Source organism: Eurosta solidaginis, chromosome 2 (genome assembly GCF_040869045.1).
Source record: "Eurosta solidaginis isolate ZX-2024a chromosome 2, ASM4086904v1, whole genome shotgun sequence".
In the NCBI taxonomy this organism is placed as follows: Eukaryota; Metazoa; Arthropoda; class Insecta; order Diptera; family Tephritidae; genus Eurosta; species Eurosta solidaginis.
The window spans coordinates 274,368,620-274,392,572 of record NC_090320.1 but is presented as its reverse complement, the minus strand read 5'-3'; the positions used below and the strand labels follow the sequence as shown (position 1 = coordinate 274,392,572).

Here is a 23,953-nt window from a genome sequence, read left to right as displayed (position 1 = left end):
CTTATTTTTTTAACAATTGTATGTTTCCCGATGTCTGTTTGTTGTTGTTTTAACTCTTTTCGTTTCCAAAATCTCTTTGGCTATGTATGTATACTTCTTTCTAACTTTCTGAACTATATCGCTTTTCACTTCATTTAAATTTTCAAATATTTTCCTAACTTTTTCCAACTTATTCTTGATCTTCACTTAATTTAATTATGTTTATTTCTTTTGCACTTTCTTTCCTATATCATCACTACACATGTTTGTCTCAATTTTTTGATGGTACAGCTTATTCCGTCCGCTTTCAACTAATTACTGAGTTGGGGTTTGTCTTTGCACGTTTTTGGATGGCAAGGCATGGATGGGCCAAAGTACAACACAAATGTGCGGTTGTGGATGTACATATGTATATGCCGATTGTGCATATTCTGTTTAGAAATTCTTAGGTCATGCACTTCCTATGTGGTTTTAGGTGGAATATAATCAAAATGATGTTGCAGCCCCCTTGGATACTTTCTGGTTAATTTTCGTTTCTACATACCTGGGAAATTAGTAAGTCGGACGTATAAAGTCCAAAATTGCCGGCAACAGAATCTTCTACTTCGCCTGCTATATCGATGACTTTGCGGTTCTCCAAAAAAAGTAACTGTAGTGTGGTCAGCCTTTATATAGCTTCTGAAATTGTCTCTCACTAACATTATAGAAAATCTGTATTGAAGTTAGTTGTAGTTTCTTGTACATTCCCTGCGATATACGGCAAAATTAGATCAACTACTAACAACAGCGCCATCCATTAGTAGAACTAGAAATTAATTTTATCGCATGCGACAATTTTTTTGTCGCGAAATGTATGCGATAAAAGTGTTTAACATTAATTTTGATGGCGACCATTACAAACCCTGCCCTTTTTTGTAATAACGCTTTTTAGTACAATGGCACTTGTGTGTTTATGTTTATTGTTCTGTTATATCTTTATTTTAAAATGAAATCCCCACATCTGAAGGAAAACTGCATTATTACACGCTTAAGGTCATTAGTGTTAGCCTCTGTATCCTTTCTGCTTCTTTTAAAGGAAAATTAGTTCAGAATAGAACCATATGTATATGTATTATTGCGCAGCCTTGTATGTAACACTATTAAGCACAAAAAACAAAAAAAAAAACAGAATTTCAAGTGTAAAGCTGGGTATGTAACGTCCGGTTTCACCCGAACTTAGACTTCCTTACTTGTTTTAAATGTTTTTATTAAACATTTTTGTTTTGTTTTGAAGCACACATTTTTATAATTTTAATTCATATTTCAAATATTTCACAATCTTTCAATAAATAAAATTATTTTTTTGAATGAAATGAAATGACAAACTGTTGCTTAAAAGGAGTCGCCATGTGTAAATATAATAAGCAACTCGAAAAGAGAAGTTGCCGATAAACAGCAACCAAACATTTTGTGTGGAAACAGCGACTTATTGACCAATTGAATTGTAGATTTGTAGTCAAAGCGGATGACAACGTTGTATAACAAAGCTGTTTTTATTGATTTCACTAAAATTTTCCAAGCGAAAACCAAGTTATAGATTGTTATAACGTTGATTTAGTCATTTGTAAAGGATTCGATGATGGGAATATATGCGAATTTCTGCAGCTTGAATGCCACTTTTTTTATTTTCTAAGAAATAGTTCTTTGTTTACTTTGAACAGGTGAAAAATATCTTAAAAACAGTTTTTTTTTTTTCAAATAAATAGGTGATTAATTTTAAAACCTCATAATTGAAACCTTAATTAATGTATCTGTGTTTGCTTTGTATAAACAACTGGCAAAAACTAGAAAAATAATAACTTAAAAATAACAAAATATTGCCCAATGAACCCATAGCAAAAAATAGTTTTAAGGTCAGTGGCTAAAGTTGAAAGCTTTCGGAACATTCTTTTATATTTTTGTATCTTTCGACCGATCCCTTTTATGTTTATAACTAAATCTTTTACTATACGAATGAATTAGGTAATTAACTAAACAAAGGTAAGCCCAGCCTTCTTTAGACGTTACACATTTTAACAATAGATACCCATAAGAAACTGCATTATCGTTTTTTTTATTGAACTTTCGCTGACAACGCACATTCATTCATTGTGCCTATTCATATATTTAAGAAATTAATTAAATAAATAAATTAAGGGAGGTGTTATTTTTCAACAAACAAAAATGTTTTCCGTGTTAAATGTGATGAAAATTCCCCGAAAATTTAATGAAAAAAAAAACAATAACAATAAAAGGCATATGAAAAACAAATCAAAACCAATATATCTTATGCTTGGTTTTCATTAGGTCAAAATGACTGACATCAAAACTGCCTTAAACTGACCCTGTGGTCAGTTGGGGTCAAAGGCGTTTCTTCTGACACATTACTAACTCAAAGTCGATAAAGAAATTCATGGTCAAAATACACGATAAAATTTTGTGTTCATTTATTTCACAACCTATTTCATTATTTTCCGTTGTTTTTCACGCTGTGTTATTATATGATGAACGAAAATAAAATGCCATCATGTTAGCAAATGAAATTTTAATGGTAAATGGGCAACTGTAGTTTTCATTTATTGGAGAACTTAGTTGTCACTTTGTAGTCAAAATGGACGGCAAACCACATTTGACGTTGCATAAAAAATCGTTTTTGTTGACTTGGTCAAGCATTACAGTGGTTTCCAAATTCAGTTGCATAGCGGAAAAGCGAACTCACTTAAACTTGACACTGCCTTCACTTCATTGATTTCGCCATGGCTTAAATTTTTAAATATATATGTGATAGCCCAAATCCTTATTTTATTTTTCATTTTATTAGTTAGCTTGCACCTACTTCAACAGAACATAAGGTTGTTGATTTACGAATCACACAATCATACTTCTTGTCACTATAGCACTGTAAAAAATTTTAAAGTAAATTTTCCTCTTAAGTGGCTATTTTATAGAGCTACATGTTAGGTTTTTTTTAAAGCAAGTTTCAATCTAATACCTTAAGTAGTGTAAGAGATTACAGCTTTCCAAAAATTCAAGACTTTAATTGATGTGACCAATTGGCGCCGGTTGACGGAGCGAAGCAGCGACTAGCGCGCCTTGTTGGACGCCCATAACCGTTTAAAGAAGAGCGCCAAATGTCATTGAACACCCATCACTTCACACAGCATGCTCCGGGTTTAAAACGGGTTTTTTCATTTGAAAGCTTAGCAACATGAGATAGACATTTTGGATATAATTGGAAGGTACATATTATAGGGGCGTGGAAAATTGTCAATATGTTAAGATAACGCAACATAAATGGTTAAAAGTCATCATAATTTGAAAAACAATCTTTCAATAAAAATTTTGAACATTTCGTTAAGATCCTTAAACAAAAGTTTTAATGTATCTATAAATATACATATAAAGAAGGATGTTGCATGCAATTTATGGACTCACAAATCACTCTTCGATCAAATTTCGCAGGGTCGCTTGATGGCAAACCTTTCCCTTCCCGGAAAGGGGACCCGGGAACGATCTATTCGAACAAATTGTATTCGCGGTTCGATTTGCCGAAATTAGGTATTGATGCAGCCCTTTTCCTGGACTAGTATTTACGAAAATTTTTCCGGGAATCCGACCTGGGACCGGGAGAAAGAGATGCATAGAAAGAGAAACGCAGAAAGAGGAGTGATTAAGAGGACAAGAAAAAGGGGGAGGAAGAGTTAGAGGTTAAAACTTCTCAAAACTTATGTAGATAGATCAAACTTATGGCAGAACAACGTCTGCCGGGTCTGTTTATATTTATAGATAAAACAGATGAATTTTGATTATTTCTCTTTTTGGAACTGTTTATGTTCTGCTTGCTTGGCTTATTTTCAATATATGCAAAAAAGTGTACGAATGAGATAAATTAAACAATACGTGTCTCTTAAAGGTAAATAATTTATTTTTTAAGCTTATAATTGCCTTTCCAAAGCACTGTGGAATTTTCGCTGAAAAAATCGGCATAGAGCGCAAGTATAAAAGGTGTGAAAAATTTTAATATCACATTGTCAGTTTTAGTGCCGAAGAAGAAAGTGATATTAAGTGAAATTAAAACTATACAAAATGCTGAAACACCAATTTGCTCTGTAAGTAACTAAATTATATTATCCATTCAGACAAAAATAGTGTTGCAAATTAAAAGATATTTTAAGAATCAAATCGATATATTAATAAAGGACATACTGCTATATGTCCTTTTGGATTATTTTAAAGAAATATGTATATACATCCTGTTTTTGAATTTTTGCTGTATTTAAATCAGATATAGAACAGCTAGTGGCATAGGTCCTAGCAAGCTTTATCAAAAGGACAAATTTATTTTATAAGATAAGCCCTGGTTTTAAATATTATTTCTCAGCTTGGTTGTTAAACAAACACAATGGACGGATATAGTATATGTGGGGCCGGGTCCTCACCTAGCATAAACTTATTGAGCCCGATGTATCTGATTTCTGACAGGCTTATTGGCTGGATCAATGCGTTCACACTCAAACAAAATTTAAAAATACCACGAGGATCGATCCGGCCACGTTATAAAATCATCAGTAGCTTATTTCTGCCGTCGCACAGTGGCATTTTTTATTTGGTTTAGAAGCGAAAAAGTAAAAATTTTCAAGTCACATTTTTTTAAATTGGAATGCAGTTTGTTTTTAAAATGTCCACAGTATTTAACGGTAATTATCGTTTCTTATAGTTATTGTTCTTCATTGAATTATCTGCTGTCAAACTGTGAGTTGTTGATGACGCGCTAATTAATGCCATTTACAGAAGTGAAATAACGCGTGCCCAAAATATTTTTTGGTTATTTAAAATCTACACGTAACTATTATTATTTTGCAAGTGTTCAAAAGTTTTTTGGTTGAGTATTTTTTTAGTCACTGACCTTAAAACTTTTTGGCTATGGGTTTATTGGGAAATATTTTGTTTTCTTTTTGAGTTACTATTTTTCTAGTTTTTGCCAATTGTTTATACAAAGCAAACAAAGCACTTTAATTAAAGCTTCAAATATCAGGTTTTAAATTAATCGCTTACTTAACCTATTTATTTGAACAAAAAAAAATGTTCTTATGATATTTTTCACCTGTTCAAAAGTAAACAAATAAGTAATTTTTGGAAAATAAATAAAGTAGCATTTAACACTCAGAAATTATCACCTATTCCCAACATCAAATGCTGTGCAAATGACTAAATTAACGTTATAACAATCTGTGATTGGTTTTCACTTGGTCGAATTTGACCACTAATTTGGTCAAATCAATAAAAACAGCTTGTCATAAAACGTCAAAAGCGATAATTAAATTGGATGCTGATTACCGCCAACTTCTCTTTTGAATTTGCTTATCATATTTACACACAGCGACTCTTTTTAAGCAGCATGATATTTCACTTCATCTCATTCTAAAAAGTTGTTTTATTTATTGAAAATTTGAAAAATTGTTGTGAAATATTGGAAATACCTATCAATTAAAACCAATGCGAATTCAGTACCAGGTGTTGTTACCCCAACAGCTGATTGCTGTTCTTGATTATTTTCCATGCAACGCTTTGTACAACAATACGTCAGTTAATCGAAATCAATGAAATTTTTCTTTTGACTTAACATTCTTCTGCCCGACTAATTAGTTGAATTCGCTTTTCCTTGTATGGTTTCAAATCAAAACAAGTAAAGGTGTCTAAGTTCGGGTGTAACCGAACATTATATACTCAGCGTAAGCTTCAATTATACATTCCAATTCAGATAAATATCTTTTCTACATAACACGTGGTACCGCGCGTTTAAAAAAAATATCTCCCCATTTCCTCTTACAATAAAACTTGATAAGTGAAATATCATTGATTCAAAACTATTTCTTGCTAAGTTATAGCTTATTATTCTAGTCTACGATCCTTTTAAACTTGCTTCATATCTAAGTTGCCGTGGCCTTTAACCGATCCCGTCCATTTTTACTAGAAATATTTTCTCCTATAAGTAAAATATGTGTACAAAATTGCATTACTATATGTTAATTTTTCTTCGAATTATGGCTCCCGAAACATAGAAAATTGCTTAGTCATAAAAGGGGCGGTGCACCCCCTGTTCCCGATCTTGCAGGAGTTCCAAATAAGAACAATGAAAAGCACTTACACGTACGATGCAATGTTGTTTTATTTCCTATGGGGACAATATGACGTACATAAAATGTTAAATACAAATCACATAAACATTAAAAATTAATCTTACGCTTTTGTGCGTGCTCCTGCTGCTGATACGACCGAGAACTATAATTTATGTTAAGGAAATCAAGATGAAAACGGTGCCGTTTCGCCAGGGTTGCTAAGTACGGGCAATGTAACTCAACTACGCACGGTCGTAATTCAGAAGCAGGAGGGCGCATTCACAGTACGTTGCCAATATAAATTCTCCACAACATCCCAGCCTCCGTGAATCTAGCTCGACTCAGATTTACCAACATCTAGCTTAGCAAGCTTCCAACGCTTTCACCGGTTGATACCACTTCGTTCGACGGCACAAGTCCGGAAGGTATTCCGCGATCCATTTCTTCCAGGACCTATGCCGCAGCTGTTGAACCTTTCGCCATTGTTTTCTTGTGGCGCGCAGCTTCTCCTCCAGAGGATTAGCAGTCTGGTCAGAGTTTGCTGTACCTAAAAGGAAGTGGCTAGGAGTGAGGGGTTCTTCGCTAGGTGCATCTAAAGGTATGTGAGTCAGCAGCCGCGAATTGAGAATGTTCTCGGCCTCAACCATTAAACTGTACACACCGTGTTCCTGTAAACTTTCGCTGTGCAATGTATCCCCCATGGCTCGTTTTACGCTGCGGACCAGCCGCGCCCAGCAGCCTCCCTCGTGGGGGTTAAGGGGACAGTTGAATACCCATTCAACGCTCTTCTTCGACAAGGCATCTGCTATCTTACCATTTTCGAGTTCTGATAGTTGGCGCTTCAGTTCCCTGTCCGCTCCAATGAAATTCGTGCCGTTATCAGAACGTATACGCACCGGAGTGACACGCCTTTCATAAAATTTCTAATACACATCAAGCAGGTATCGGTGGATAAGTCCATGGCTATCTCAAGATGAACGGCCCGTGTAGTAAGACAGGTGAACAACGCTATCCAACGTTTTCAGTACGACGACCTGAGACTACGGTAAAGGGACCCATATAGTCCAACCCTACGTAAGTGAATGGTTTCACGAACGGCGTTACTCTATCTTCAGGCAACTGTCCCATCATTGGTACCGCTGGTTGACCACGATCCTTCTTGCATTTAAGGCACCTTCTGGAAGCTTGCTTCACTGCCACGTTAGGGATCCAATACCGCCTCCTAAGCTCCGCTATGATCGTCTCATCGTTTTGATGGCGCCAGGAACTATGGTAATGATCGACTATCAAGTTGGTTACTCGATGAACTTTCGGAACTATGATCGGCCTACGAGCGTCTGTTGAAAGGGCCGCGGCATTATTCAATCTACCATTCACGCGCACAACTCCAAGGTCATCCAGATACGGCGTCAATCTCCACAGTGAGCTATCCCGTCCTACTTTTCCGGTCAATTCCAGTGACATGTAGTCCTTGCCATAAGCCTCCTTTTGAACGGTGCGACAAATCACCGAGTTAGCTTTCTCCAAATCTGACGGGTCCAAATGGGATAGTTTCCTCTCTTCTGGGACTTTAGTACAATTATCGCGGAAGCGTAAGATCCACGCTACAATTCTCTGCATGTGCTGAAACGACGAATACCTTTCAAACAACGTTAATTGGTTCATGGTTAGTAAAAAGGCGGTTTTGTTCGTAGCTCTTCCTTCGTCTCATCCGGTTCTACATAATTCGGCCACTCCGTCTCATCTCCGAACAAAAATTCTGGGCCAGTCGTTCACAGAGATTCCCTACGAGTGCTTCTGATTCGCGTTCCGAAGTCTGCTGGATTCATTCCACTTGGGAGCCACCGCCATTCAGCTGGTTCACAACCATCCAAGATCTCGTTAACTCTGTGAGCTACGTACGGTTTGTAGCGTCGATGATCTGACTTAATCCACGAAATTGTCGTCTTGGAATCGCTCCACATCACCACCCTGGAGGGCTCTATCTCGTAACTTTGCTCGATGAACTTACGTAAACGAGTAGCTAACACCGCCGACTGTAGCTCCAAACGAGGGATCGAAGTCAGCTTTAATGGCGCACATTTCGTCTTTCCAGTTATGAATGCTAACTTCACTGTTCCTGACGTCTCCATCACACGCCAATATGCCACCGCAGCAAAGGCCACCTCGCTGGCGTCCACGAAAACGTGCAACTCGACTGGTATGCTCATGAAGAATTCAATATAACATCGTGGTATGCTGAGGTTTCCTAAATCGCCAAGCATAGCTAACCATTTACTCCAGAGTCCTCGTGCGTCCGTTGGAATCTCTTCATCCCAATCCACGTTTTTCCTCCAGGTCAATTGTAGTATCAGTTTTGCCACCAAGGAGTACTCAGCTGCCACACCGAACGGATCAAACAAGGACATGGTGATACTTAGCACTTCTCGTTTTGTAGGCGCTCTTGCTCCTTCCAGTAGTCTTTTGTCGACCCTCGCGAATGACGTAGCGAAGCGAAGGGTGTCCTGCCTAGTGTCCCAGCACATACCTAGCACCTTCTGCACCTGCGACGTTTCTTTATCGAGACTCAAAACTTGTCGACTTTCGTGGTTATCGTTGAACATCTTGGTAACCAGTAGGGAGTTCGAGACCATACGCTTGAGATCGAAACCGCCTTTCTTATGTGCCCACACAACTTCCGGTATAATTTTCAATGCCTCGCTTTCGCTAGAAAAACAGTGAACCAAATCGTCAACATAGTGGTTGTTAATTATAATGCTAACCGCCTCTGGAAACTGATTTTGAAAATCACTTGCATTTTTATTTTTTACGAACTGAGTCGAACAAGGAGAACAAGTTGCTCCGAATGTCATCACTGTCATCGTATACTCTTCGATAGGTTCGTTGGTGTCAGTCCTCCACAGAAACCTCTGAGCTGACTGATCCTCCTCCCGGATTTTCACTTGGTGAAACATCTCGACAATGTCCGCACAGACTCCAATCTTTCGCTGCCTAAACTTCATTAGAACCACTGCTAAGGGTTGACACTGGTCCGGACCATCAATCTTTGCGGCAGCATTGAAGACTAACCTCAACTTACCCGGTTTGTTTGGATTGTAGACTGCAAAATGAGGTATGTACCACGTACGACTGTTGTACACTTCCGCAGTTTTCTCGAGTATCCTTTTTCCATATATTCGGTCATAACACGCGCGTATTCTTCCTTGAGATGCTCATCGCGTTCGAACTTCTTTTCCAGGAGAAGAAATCGTTTTTCAACCATCAATCGATTACTCGGGAGCTTTGAGTCCTCGCTCTTCCATAAGAGGCCGTTTCAAAGCGATCTCTCTTCCGAACAGTCGTAGTCTCCAATAGGTATTTGGCCCTCTTAACTTCATCGCTGTCCACATGCTCGGCGCAACGCACGCCTAACTGATCGCTTGCTATGAATTCTTTCACCATCTGATTCAATTCGTTACATTCATTGTTTTCGACTTGCGTAAGAAATAGACGACTTCCATTAGCAGTCGGATTACCTGCTGCCGAACCATACACAACCCAACCCAACTTGGTCCTGACTACGGCTGGCCCCTTCCATCCGTCCCTGACGACACTACGCGCAACTCCTAGGTGAACGTTATCGATTCCAATAAGCAGTTCAGGAACGACGTCCTCATACCACAAATGGGCAACTTCTTCATGTGGCGATACTTGGACCAGAGCTTTTCAATGTTAAGTGTCTGCATTGGCAATTGGAGATTCGGTACCGTACTAACGTTTTTTAAATTAAAAATTCTATCGTTATTTCTTACTCCGGATATTCTGACGTCAACTCGTTTAGACGTCTCTGTCGCTGTGTTACTTCCGAACCATTGGAGAGTTAACTTTTCTGTTTTCCCTTCGAGGCCAAGTCTCTTTGCAAGGTTTTCGTTCATTAGAGTAATGGCAGAACCTTCATCAAAAAATGCATAACTATCAATTTGCTTGTTTCCTGCATACAACCGTACGTGTTGAATTTTAAACAAAACCTTAGAGTTAGTGGAACCTACAACAGAGCTAGTAAGCATGGGACGTGCCTCTGGTTGTTTATTTTCACTAGTTATTGCTTCGTTTAGAAGCCTATGCGTATATCTAGTTGCATTGGGACCACTATTATTACGACGCTTCGCACAGCTACTGCCTACATGACCTGATTTCAGACACGAAAAACAAAGTTTGTTCAAACGTGCAACACGCCACCTCTGATTACAGGGCAAATCTAAAAATTGTTTGCATTTTTCGACCTCGTGATCGTCGGAGCAAATTTTGCACCGTTTTTTAGTTGATAGTTTGTTGGTATGAAGAAATCTCTGGCGTTGTTCACCACGTACCGCCGACGACCTCGGATTTTCGTTTGTGTTTGCGCATGCTAAACTAACTATGCGTGCCAACTCTTGCAGCCACTTGCTAAAATCGACTATAGATGCTCTTGGTGTAATTGATATGGCGTGTCTAGCCCACTCCAGCCTCCGTTGTACTGGCAACTTCGCCAATACTTCGTCCATGAGCGTTGGATTACATAAATGGTGGTCGCAGTTTGCGGCTTCTAAGAATGACGCCAAATTCTGCACTTTAGTCGCGAATGGTATAAGTAAATCGATACGATTGTCGGCGATACTAGGTACGTCGCGTATTTTACTAATCTGGCTTTTCACCAGTAGGTCTGGACTGCCGAATCGCTCTTCCAAAGTCTTCATAACTTGCGACGCATTACTGCTGTGAATCAAGAGACACTCAACAGTATCTTTTGCCTTGCCCTTTATAGCTTTCTGCAGACGCATAATGTTTTGCCTATCGTTGTACCCGTACTCCTCCGTTGTCATGTGGAATGCCTCCTTGAACATTGGCCAGTCTTCGGGCCGGCCTCCAAATTCAGGAAGGTCATAGAGCTTGCGATGTTGTTCTCTTCTACTGGATGAAAGCGTACGATTTAATTCCGTCAATACCGATGACAATGAGGATACACTCGCGTTACCTACTTGTTCCGGGGTTTCAGCTCGTTGCAATTGAGTTTCTCGTAATTGACGGTTGCTGTTATCCAGTTCGACCTGTAGCGCATTTATCTTTTGCGCCATTTGGTTAAGACGTTGTTCAATAGAATTGCTTGCACTCGCTGTATTTTCGACTATCGTGGAATTTAAGTCGTCTCTTTCTGCCTCATTGGCAGACGCAGAGCGAGTTAGTGGCATTACCAATATGAACGGTTGGAACTTGCGAAACAACGGATAACGGAATTTTGTTAAGACGCTATAGCGGCAAATTATACCGTACACCCTTCTATTGGCCTAATCACTAACCTTTAGGACACTACCTGACCACCAAAATCTCCCAACCACCTTTTATGCACTCTTACCTGACCACTATTATGCTTGCCCACAGTGTACTGTTTTCTTCGAATGCCCCTTTACGTTGTTGCTGCTGTATAGCTGGATGAGGTGTTTTATGTAATATGCTTATATCTTCTTGGATGAACGATCTCACAGTGGATTGGTTGCATTAGCTGGTGGTTACAGTAGTAAGGCTCCTTTTGATGAGGCCAATAAAAGCGAAATAAAAATTTGTTCCCGATCTTGCAGGAGTTCCAAATAAGAACAATGAAAAGCACTTACACGTATGATGCAATGTTGTTTTATTTCCTATGGGAACAATATGACGTACACAAAATGTTAAATACAAATCACATAAACATTAAAAATTAATCTTACGCTTTTGTGCGTGCTCCTGCTGCTGATACGACCGAGAACTATAATTTATGTTAAGGAAATCAAGATGAAAACGGTGCCGTTTCGCCAGGGTTGCTAATTACGGGCAATGTAACTCAACTACGCACGGTCGCAATTCAGAAGCAGGAGGGCGCATTCACAGTGCGTTGCCAATATAAATTCTCCACAACACCCCCTTTTTTTAAAATTTGAAGTTTTTCTTATTTATTGTTATAAATCCATTTGGGAAATTAAATACTATTGATACAAAGCTCTTTTTTGCAAAGATATAGCTAATTTTATTAGTCCACGACCCTTTTAAAAATCTTATATGTAAAAGTGGATGTGGTCCTTAACCGATTTCGTAAACTTTTCTTCAAGGCATTCCTTATAGTAAAGGGAACCTCTCTGCCGAATTTTGTTACGATAGGTTTAACAATTTTTGATTTATGATTAATAATTTTTGCAAAATTGATTTTAACACAAGTGAGCGGTGCCCATTTTAAAAATTGTTTCCAGATTTTTATCAAGAGTTTCAATATCAGCCCACGCGTCAAATGTCAACATTCTAGGTGTATTATTTATTAAATACTCAGGTGTTTTGTGGTTTCCAAAATGTTATATATATAAAAAGTGGGCGTGGTTATCATCCTATTTCGCTCATTTTCAATACCGATCTATTCTGGGTCCAGATAAGCTCGCGTGCCAAATTTGGTGAAGATGTCTCAATACTTACTCAAGTTATCGACTATTTCAGAACCACCTAAGACTGAACCAATTAGGAACGCTTTAAAAAGGTCTACACTGAACTTGCCCTTTGAACGCGTCGTTAACTAATTCAATCGCAGGTAGTTTGAAATAGTCGTAGCCTTTGATTAATTTATTTAAATATATATATATCTCGAACCTAAGCGCTATTGGTACAAGTGTGAGTACTAAATGACCCGCTCTTCATCAGATTTGTACCCGTTCGGCACCGTTCGTTTTTTCTGCTGGGTATTCATTTTTGTTCTAAAACTTAATGATTTTTATGATTCAATGATACACAATACTACTTTGTTTTCCTTAAAATGCTTTGAAAAGGCAATTACAAGCTTAAAACACAAATTATTTACCTTTAAGACACACGTATTGTTTAATTTATCTCATTCGTACACTTTTTTGCATGTATTGAAAATGAGCCAAGCAAGCAGAACATAAAAAGTTCCAAAAAGAGAAATAGTCAAAATTCGTCTGTTTTATCTATAAACTAGCTTATGCCCGTGGGTTTTACCCCACGTTTCTATAAACATATGCAGGCTACGCGTAACTACATTCCAATTCAGATAAATATCTTTTCTACATAACACGTGGCACCGCGCGTTTAAAAAAAATGTCTCCCCATTTCCTCTTACAATAAAACTTGATAAGTGAAATATCATTGATTCAAAACTATTTCTTGCTAAGTTATAGCTTATTATTTTCGTCTACGACCCTTTTAGAAATCTTTTTTATAAAAGTGGGCGTGCTCTTTAGCCGATCTCGTCTATTTATTCTAGAAATATTGCCTGCTATAGGGAAAATTTGTGTACCAATTTTATTACGATCTGTTAATTTTTCTTCGATTATGGCTCATGAAACATACAAAATTGCTTAGTCGTAAAACGGGCGGTGCCACCCCCATTTTTTAAAATTTGAAGTTTTTCTTATTTATTGTTATAAATCCACCTGGGAAATGAAATACTATTGATACAAAGCTCTTTTTTGCAAAGATATAGATTATTTTATTCGTCCACGACCCTTTTTAAAATCTTTTTGTAAAAGTGGGCGTGGTCCTTAACCGATTTCGTAAACTTTTCTTCAAAGCATTCCTTATAGTAAAGGGAACCTCTCTGCTGAATTTTGTTACGATAGGTTTAACAATTTTTGATTTATGATTAATAATTTTTGCAAAATGGATTTCATCACAAGGGAGCGGTGCCACGCCCATTTTAAAAATTGTTTCCAGATTTTTATCAAGAGTCTCAATGCCAGTCCTTACGTCAAATTTCAACATTCTAGGTGTATTATTTACTAAATTATCAGGTTTTTGTGTTTTCCAAAATGTTATACATATATATAAAAAGTGGGTGTGGTAATAATCCGATTTCGCTCATTTTCATTACCAATCTATTCTGAGTCCACATAAGCTCTTGTACGAAATTTGCTGAAGATATCTCAATATTTACTCAAGTTATAGCGCTAACGGGCAGACGGACGGACGAACATGGCTCAATCAAATTTTTTTTCGTTTCTGATGATTTTGATATATAGAAGTCTATATCTATCTCGATTCCTTTATACTTGTACAACCAACCATTTTCCAATCAAAGTATAATACCCTCTGTACAAGTACAGCTGGGTATAAAAATGTGACTTAAGCAACAAAATTTGGAAATTAAATTAAATCTTCGCTATTTTTTTAACCGAAAAACAAATTAATTTCTGTCAAAAATATTTTGCGTTATACTATGTTCAAACAGAAAATTTCGATTTGAATTGAGTGCTGTTCATACAACTCGATTTAGCTTACACAATAGTAATTTGATAGCTGTTTGGCTCATCTCTACAGCAAGAACATACCTTTGTTCAGACTGTCAAAATGAACACGCACATTATTAGGCGAATGAAATGGAATGAAAACATAAAACTTTGAAATTTTTGTGTGTTGTAAGAAAATGTGTTCAATGTTTTGGTTTCATTTTGAATTTGCCATCTTCTTTTGACAATCCCTACTCCAGTGAAATGAAAGACATAAAATCAGCTGATTAGATGAGCCAACCATATAGTTCAGCCATGCGTAACTGACGTTTAAGTATACTCAATAAACACACTTTACAATGTTGCATTTGCAGTTTTACGAAATTTTTTTTTAAATTGGCAATTTATTATTACAATTTATTATATAACAAATTTCGTAATAAATTGCCCAAATAGTATAAATTGCCAATTTGGTGTGTGCTTGAACCTAGTATTACACCGTTGACAAACACAGAGTTTAGGTTCGGTGAAAATGCAGTATTAACCCTTTATTAAACAAAAGTTGAAAGTAAAAATAATTTATTTATATAAAGAAATATTTTAACCAAAAACGATACTAATATGTGTACCTAATATGCCCGAACTATACATATGTAGTAGGTAACATCCAAGTGGCACACACTGTGGTAACATCTAAGTGGTACACACTGTACATAAAATATATGAGACAATGGATTTACATATGGTTGGCTAAGTTGGTAAATAGCGAACATGCTATAGTTACAGTTTGAGCGCTCGCTCTTGCCTTATAGCGCTATTGATCAACACGTTCGAGTACAAATACACACATAATACATAAGTATGTGTTTCTCTACTCTAAATACATGTATACTCGTACATACTGCATTGCGGTTGAAGCTTGACACTCATGTACTTTGATATAGAATATGAATAGAAAATAAGGCGGTTATGTTTCAAATAATTTCATGTATCTAGTATTTGTCATATAATATACACAGGAATATATGTATAGGCAGAATATACGTAGCTTGTAAGCGACATTTTGTACAACAAGAAAATCAGAATAAAGTAAACCATTAAACTGAACGGTCGTCTTACAATTCAGAAGTAGGATTCGAAAACCACTCTGGTATTTGAATTATAAAAACGTGCGTCTTGTAGAGTAAATTGGTTAATGTTGACACAAATTTTTGTTTGCCGAGAACTGAAAGAAAACAAAAAAATTGAAAGCTAAGTGAAAGAAAAAAATGTGAAGAAAGAGTATCAAAGTCGAAAGACAACTGTAAATTTAAACGAAAGGTGAAAAAATTTGAAAGAAACTGAAAACAATAAAAATGGAAGAAATGGTGTGTGCCGAAAACTATAGTGTCGCGCAACGACAACCGAGCTTGGTCGCGAAAATTGTCGTTGCCAATCAGCGGGACGAAGAGCACCCTAGCTTTGCGTATAAGTGCAGTACCAGCAAGTGAACGTGGGGAATGTCCTACTGTGCGCGACGATGGTGTAGACGTACAGATGTATGTACGTGATCAGCAGCAAGAAATGCATAACGAAGAAGCAAGCAATTTTCAAAGCGAAGATTATAATGACGACGGTGACAACGGTAGCAACAAAAACATACAAAGCGATGGAAAAGAAATACAACTTCTTATGCGCGAAATAAAACTGCTTGAGCGTGAAAACGATTTTCTTCGGCGCATAGCAGACTACAATGGCAGAGCAGTTGGCGCAGCGGCGCAGAATTCATCAGAAGCAGCTTCGTTTAAAATTTCGAAGGAAATGCTGCTGAACGTTTTACCCGAGTTCGATGGGAAAACAAGCGTTGATGTGTGGCTGACCCAATTTAAAAATGTTGGTAATGTACATATATACATTGAGTGACAACGACAAACGCATGCTTTTGCTCAACAAATTAAAAGGCAAAGCATTGCAATGGATGCACTCCAAACCAAATTTTGTGACAGATAGTGTTGATACACTATTAGATGAGATGGAAGGCGTGTTCACATCCAAAGACAGTAAACAACTCTTGCGGAAAAAATTTGAAGCACGAAAATGGAAAGTTGGAGAAGCATTTGTTGACTATTTTAACGAAAAAGTTATGCTGTCAGTACCACTTAGCGAAGATGAGTTTGTTGAGTATGCCATTGACGGTATCTCAAACGAGCAATTACGTACGCAAGCTTATATGCAATGCTATTCCACCAGGGCACAATTGGTGCAGGCGTTTGCAAAAATTAAAATGAAAGGCGACAAGGCAACAACTACGACGGCACAGCGCGAAATCAGGTGCTACAACTCGCGTGGACATTTTGCTGCAGAGTAAGAAGCCCAGAAGGGAAAAGGGCGCTTGCTACGCATGCGGAAGCACAGCTCATCGTGCATTCGATTGCCCAGATAAGAAGAAGGTTGTACAACTGGCTGATGCAGATGAATTTGAATGGGTAAAAAAATTCAATTTTATCATAAACAATTTTAACCATATACACTTTTCTTTAGAATGCCTCATAGATTCCGGCAGCCCGATCAGCTTAATAAGGAAGTCTGCTGTTCCAAAAAATTTTAACTTCAAGTTTCTTTCGCATATAAATTTGAATTACTTTGGTTTAAATAAGTCCAAGATACATACTTTTGGAAAATTTTTATGTTCCGTTTTATTAAATAATAAACGTTTTGATATAAATTTTATTGTGGTCGCTGATGGGACAATGGGTTATGAGGCAGTTCTGTGAAGAGATTTTCTTGGAACATGTATGTATAAGCTAGTAAGAAAACCAATTCAAACTGATAATAGTTACATGGGAAAAAGTTTAGGTAAAGAAAATGTTAAAAGTATGTTGAATAAAAATGCGGTAAGTTTAGAATGTTGTAAAAAGATTTGCGCTGATACAAATTTAAAAGAAACTAATTCAGATTTTAGAAAATGTACAAACGACAAAAAGCTTGCTGAAGAAAGTTATACAAAACAAAGTTCAAAAGAAAAAATAAAAAGTTTGGTAAATAATCAAAAGTATATGGAAAATTCAAAAGGTAAGAAAAAATTGGAAGTTGTTGATAAAACATCGCAAATTGAATTAAAATCAGACCAAAATAACAATGTAACAAAATTAGCAATAGAAAATTGCCAAATGCAAGGATCAATTGATGCAGGTATAAAAAAAAGAGCAAGCAAGAGTGCAGCTGGCTAGATAGCTCTATTCTGAAAATTGAGTGCGATGGTTTGGAATATCATTCAATAAAAATCGGTAGTAACCTGGGTCACGTGGACCAGCAAAAACTTTTGGAGTTATTTGAAAATACTTATCAGAAAACTGAACGCCCATTTGAACCACAGGTCAAGTGCGAGATGAGATTAATTGTAGATAATGTTAAACCATTTAATTGTCCACCGCGAAGATTGTCTGTAACGACAGCCTGTCTCCATACTGGCCTAACTGAGTGGCAGAGTGTATATGCGTCTATGTGTTTATGTGTTTTGTGTCCAGGTCCGTGCCGTAGCCCCAATGTTGCCATTAACATCATATTAACATTAACATTGACAACATTGTACCGATAGTGAACACAATGTTGCAGCGGAAATAATATGTTGCGCTTGGCATCATGTTGTAATAACAAATAAGATGTCACCATACTGCTAACAACTTAGCAACATTGATGAATGCCATGCACCTATGTGTTTGTTTTGTTCTGTATTATGTATGTTGATGTGTATTGGTACAAGGCTATGAACGTGTGAATGCATCAGTGCGAGCGGTCAAGGCACGAACCAAATGTATCTGTGTAGGTGTTCGTTTTGTGGAGCGGTAAGCGTGTGAATGTATGAGTGCCTGATTGTATAGATGGAAAATAGGGGAAAGCCGAAAAGAAAGTTTGCATGTAATAGTAAAAATTTTCCGTTTCTGGATAACGTTCTTTACCACGGCGGTGGCTATAAAAGGGCACCAAGCTAGGCAACGGGCAAACGTTTTCCTGTAACAGTGCCCAGTGCAAGTGAAGTGAAGTGGAAAATATAAAAAAATAAATAAACTAAAAAAGTGTGAAGTGCCAAGTTAGCCAGACCTTTTCAAAAGGTTTAAAAGTTTTTAGTGCGCGTTATTTAAAGACGTCAGAAAAGTCCTGGAAAAGTTTTTAGTGCGCGGAGTTGCGAGGCCTACTTACACCCTAGTCCGGCAGTTTCCATTCGCCAACAAAATTTATAAAACCAGGTAAGTGTAACCTTTCCGTGTTTTAACTCTCTCTCCCAACCTGGCATGCCCACTGGGAAGTTGGCTTCTATATAGCGTAGTTCCCAAGCAAGCCAAAAGAAAACTTGCATCGACATATACATCTCTGCATACAAATATATGTATGTAGATGAATATATGACTATGCAGACAAGATATCCGTAGGCAACTATGTACAGGTACATAGATACGCTTTTACTGTTGAATTTCTAAATAGGTTTTCCTTTGTATTTAATTTCAGCGCACAATTGATTTCTCGTTGGGAAAGACCCACTGGGCACGTACATTGGCGGCGTACCGCCCAAAAACAAATACATTGTACGTGGCGAAATACCGCACAACAACAATTACTACCATCGACAAGCACCACACTTTATTATTTAGCCGACGGCAAAGCAATTTCAGAAACATGTCTTATTGGCGGGGTTAGAACGCAGCAACAACAGCAACTACATTCGTGCCGGCAAACAACAACCACTATAGCATTTTCATATTGGCGGTATAGGGCCGCAACAACCACAACAGCATTTTTTTATAGTGGCGGCATAACGTTCAACAACAACTACACCATTTTTGCTATATTGGCGGCGCAACACCAACCACAACCGGTATTTATTTTTTTTCTTGGCGACATACCGCCCAACAATACTACAACAACGTTTTTATATTGGCGGCATTCCGGCCAACAACAATTGCCACGCATCCACAAACACTACGTTCTATTTAATTCGTTGCATGCGCGCACCAACAACAACAACAAATACTTCGTACAAAGTCTTCAAAAACACAATAAAAATTGTCAACATCGATATCAATTTGCACCAGCCACCACACATCATTCTTTTATTTTGGCATCGGCGACGCAACACCAACAACAGCCACATATTGTATCAGCAGATATCGCCACAAAAACAACAATACCAGCCACACATTCACCGGCCAGGTCCACAGAAGTCATTGTTACCAGCTCGTCAAGCCACTAGAGGCCAGCAACCAAATCACCAAGAATAGGGCAAGGTTATTAAAATATGCACATATTATACACAAGTGAGGATTTAGCGAAAACAACACTGCCAACAGGAAGAGCAGCCTAAAAGCGGGATTGGCAGAGATCACCAACAACAACAACACACCACAACGGCAGCAGCAGAAATAATCGTTAAACCTTAATATCAGTAATTTTTCTATTGTTTCGAAACAAATCGGCCTTTTTTGTATTTTTTTTGGCATTATATCTCTTTTTTTATAAGTAGGTTTACGCACATAGGTATTCCCTTTTTTTTTGATGTAGGATTTCTGGTAGGAGAAAGGGTTGGGCAAAAACAAAGGCTTGTGGTTATTAGCCCAAAAATTTTGCTAAGCAATTTGTGCTACGGTGTAATATTACTAATATTTTACTAATATTTCACTTTGTTTTAGTTTTATTTTTTTCATTTCACTCTTTTTGAAGTTTCTTTGATTAATTTTTCATTTGCATATTTTTCTCTATTTTTGACATTCATTTGGATTCTTTTAGTTTTGATTTTTGCATTCCTTTTGTGGATAGTTACTATATTCAAAGTACACCGATCTTTATCGTTGTGCTCTGCCTATAGTTCCACTTCCGTACATGCTTTCTGTTCCTTTTCGGTTAGACCGCGACTAACTCGAAATTATGGAACTTTGAATATTCCTTTTTTTTATTGCATCGGCACATATTACACTTACATAGATTTGCCAGAACGCTCCCGGCAAACTTACCCTTATCCTTCCCGCATTTAACACTACGGGCTTGCATACAAGCACCCACATTAAATCCTTTTTTTTTATCTTGATAATTTTTTTTTTACTTTTACACACGTTTGGTTTTTTTTTTGACATTGTCATCACGCTACAAATTTATTACTACCTCATATACACTCATTATCCAAGATCGTAAGCGATCGATCTGGATCCGTGTTCGAACGTGGTCATATGTACATATGTATGTTTGAGTTTTTTGTTTCAGCTACTCAACTGCAGCGGCGCCGTTGGATGAGAAGAGTAACTTGGTGAGTGTTTTGAGTGAAACGTTAAAATTTATCAAAATACACCTGTTTAGTTGTATGTACATGTGTTAGCACAGATTCCTGCTCTTGCAAAAATAGAACAGGAATTAGCAAATCCAAAAAAATAAAAACAGATTGCGACGAACATATGTGCATGCATGAAAAACGTCACAAACGTACATTTGCACTTACATACATACCATTTGTTTTCATATACACATAAATCCCATTCCTTTGATGACCTACTTTTGCTGGTACATAATTGATCTTATGTTTACTTAAGTGGTTGCGGTAGGTCAGGGATTAGGGTACTTGAATTTTTTTATTCACCCTCTTATTTTATTTTATTTGAATTTGTATCTATAGAACATAGAATTAGCTCCTATTAATAATATCGCATTAGGGTGGCCCTAAAAGTTTAAATTTTTTGTTTGCGGCCAGACACTTGGTCTATTAGTCGTAGGTATTTTTTTTATGGAATTGAATTTGGAATGTATCTACTGGTTCTTGCATTCTTATGAATTTTTTATGTTCACCAGTAATAAAATTTAGCATTAAGTTTGAGCAATTTTTCTATTGTTACTTTGAGTAAACTTTTGAAACCCTTGGAAAATTATTTTGTAGTAAATTTTGATTTTAAAGTTTTGTGGAAATTATTGAACTAGTAGTAGGGTATTAGTTGGTAATTTGTAAACCAAAAATTTTGTAAATAAATTATAAGAATTATGTTTGGATGAAATTTTAAGACATTCATAATGCAGGGCTAAGTCGAATTTTGGTGTTGGTGCTGCGCTTGTGCGTGGCAAGGTAAGGTGAAGGTGAGTGGTAGAGAAAAATGACCAAGTGACAGACGGACAGACTAGTGTCAGGTTTGGGGGCACTGTAAGGTAAACAGGAGTCAGCACAGTGCCCACGGTGCAGTGCAAGTTGCACTGCAGAGGGAGGGTAGACTCCACCTGACAGGACAGGCCTCCATCTTTTTCCCCTCTTAACTCTGCCCCTCACGTTTATTTCTATCTTTTTAAGCTTTTTCTCTCCTTTCTATAAACATGCAGGTATGAACCCTCTTTTTGTTCATGTGGCTGCGGGTGAGGTCGGTGGTGCAATACCCCGCCCAAGACGACGAGCTAGCCTGGGCCCGCAAGCATACCTGCTTGCCGCCGCTCCTCACCACCCAAACGGTCAGCCACGTAACAATGGCGCCCAACGGCAATAGCCCGATCACCTTTTTCACTCTTCCATTTCCCTTTTTATCAATTTTAAATTTGTATTTTGTTTTGCAGTTTTTTTTTTTTCTATCCCGATTAATCCTTCAAGTTCCGCTTACATTTTTTTTTTAGTTTCCAAAATTTTCTATCAGTTTTTAGCGTTGGTATTACGAACGTTAATAGCTCGACCAATTTTTCATTTCCACGTTAATTATTGATCTCTTGTTTTAAATTTCCCATTTTTACTTTAATTAATTATTTCCTATTTGACATTTTTGAAATTCTTAATTTTTGTCAACCTTTCCTTTCTTAGATTTTCCATTTTTTTTCTTTTACCCTTCCAAACCAAATCGTTATTTCCGTCTTTTGACAGGACAGGGACAGTCATGATGGCAACGCCGATTGGGTTCACCTGATCGACAAGTGTCATCATGACCAGAGGATAGGGATTAGCTGAGTGTCCATGTCAGGGTTCCTTTGTTGAACTTCAACAGCTCAACAAAGTGGTAACTGGTATGACACTTAGCTAGAGACGGACTTAGGTAGGAGATCGTGGCGAGCTGTTCAAGCTACCTTACCGGGAGTCCAGCACTGCCGGTAAGTGAGATTTACAGTCGTCGCAACGTTATTTAGGAGTAGGAGGTGTGGCATCCACGCTTAGGAACAAGTTCTCGAACGTGAAGTGCCACACTTCCACGGACAGCACGATTGACCAGACTTCAAATACATAGAGACGGACTAACCACTTTCGCGGAACCTTCGCCAAGGCAGCACCACGGACACCAATACAAATACATTAAATTTCATTTCTTAACTTTTTAGTTCGAAGTCAAAATTAAATATTTTTGAAGTTTCGAAGTTATAAACTATTTTTGTTTTTTCTATGTTCTTACGGATTATTTTCGTATTAGGATTGTTTCCAAACATTTTTTTTTGAAATTGTGTTTTAAAATTTTTGGGTTTGGAGTAATCCACTACAAATACAACCACTAACAAAGTGCCTGGATAATAACAAACTGTTTCTTATTTTTATTTAATTTTAAGATTTTTACTATTTTGGGTTCATAGAAGGGCTAGGGTAGTACCATTTTTTTTTTTTTTTGTTCTTGAATTCGGAAGCATTTTCTCTATTTATATTTTTTTTTTTTTTTATTTGTTTCCTTCATACCATTGTATCGTAGTTTACCAACTTGAATTTGAATATTTTTTGGTTTCAACTACATATACCCCCGGTTATTTTTTTTTTTTCGGCTTTGGGGTAATTTTTATAGGTCTGCCTACTGGACATATAAGGCATAAAATTTAATCCTTTTAAACATATACACTAATTGAATTACATACACATACACACTAACATATTACTTTTATACATATAAACTGAGTTCTTTTGGTATCTTTATATTATTTATTATTTTTTTTGAATCACATTACCTGGTTGTTTTATATTTACTTAAGCCTATTTCGATCTGCAAATATACACAGATTGTTCTTATTGAAATTAATTCTTTGGGTCACATTTTTAAATTTTCCTTCTTTTTTCCATTTGAGTTGAACGTCGGTGGGTACTCGCAGTTTGGGATATCGTGCCCGTGGATACATTAGGGCGTCCGGAGCAAAATTTTTATTCCATTCGTTTTTATTTTTCCAATTTTACTTGGGTTTACTTTTGTTTCTGGGTTTCCTTCAGACAGTGAATGTCTGACAAGGACGAGGAGGCCGAGAATCGTGTTGCAGGGGGATTAGGTATACTGAGCACTGCTAGACCAGTCACTAGGAGCGTTACGAGGGCCGCACTAGAAAACCAGATCGCTGGTTCGGTGTTCAATCAAATCGACACTGGTATTCCCAGGGCCGTCGACTTTGTGCCCACAGACTACTTCAATAGGTGCGCGTCGCGGATTTTCGGATCGTTTGGCCCTGAACGTCCGCTGAGGGTGTCTTTCGCAAACGGGGTGTCGTTCAACGACTCGGAAAATAGTTTAAATTTCTCGCAGAAAATCGATTTGGTGTGCCAAATGTCCGACAGCGAGAACGTGGGTGCACAGGGGGGCGATGTTCATTCGCGAAACGCACCAGCAGTAGTTCACGGTGGCCTAAATGCTCCTCGCACCGACGCCAGTGATCACGCAACCAATGTTG

At 37.5% G+C, this 23,953-nt stretch overlaps 1 protein-coding gene across 1 annotated transcript in view; it reads left to right on the top strand.

The window, feature by feature from the left end:
- The first annotated feature begins 4,012 nt into the window (after positions 1–4,012).
- The window catches only part of LOC137242796 (bilin-binding protein-like), a 60,383-nt gene continuing 40,442 nt past the window's right edge, over positions 4,013–23,953 (top strand). The window contains exon 1 of the mRNA XM_067770048.1: positions 4,013–4,106. Within this exon, the coding sequence (XP_067626149.1) occupies positions 4,084–4,106 (23 nt within the window). The 5' untranslated portion in view covers positions 4,013–4,083. The remainder of the gene's footprint in view (positions 4,107–23,953) is intronic.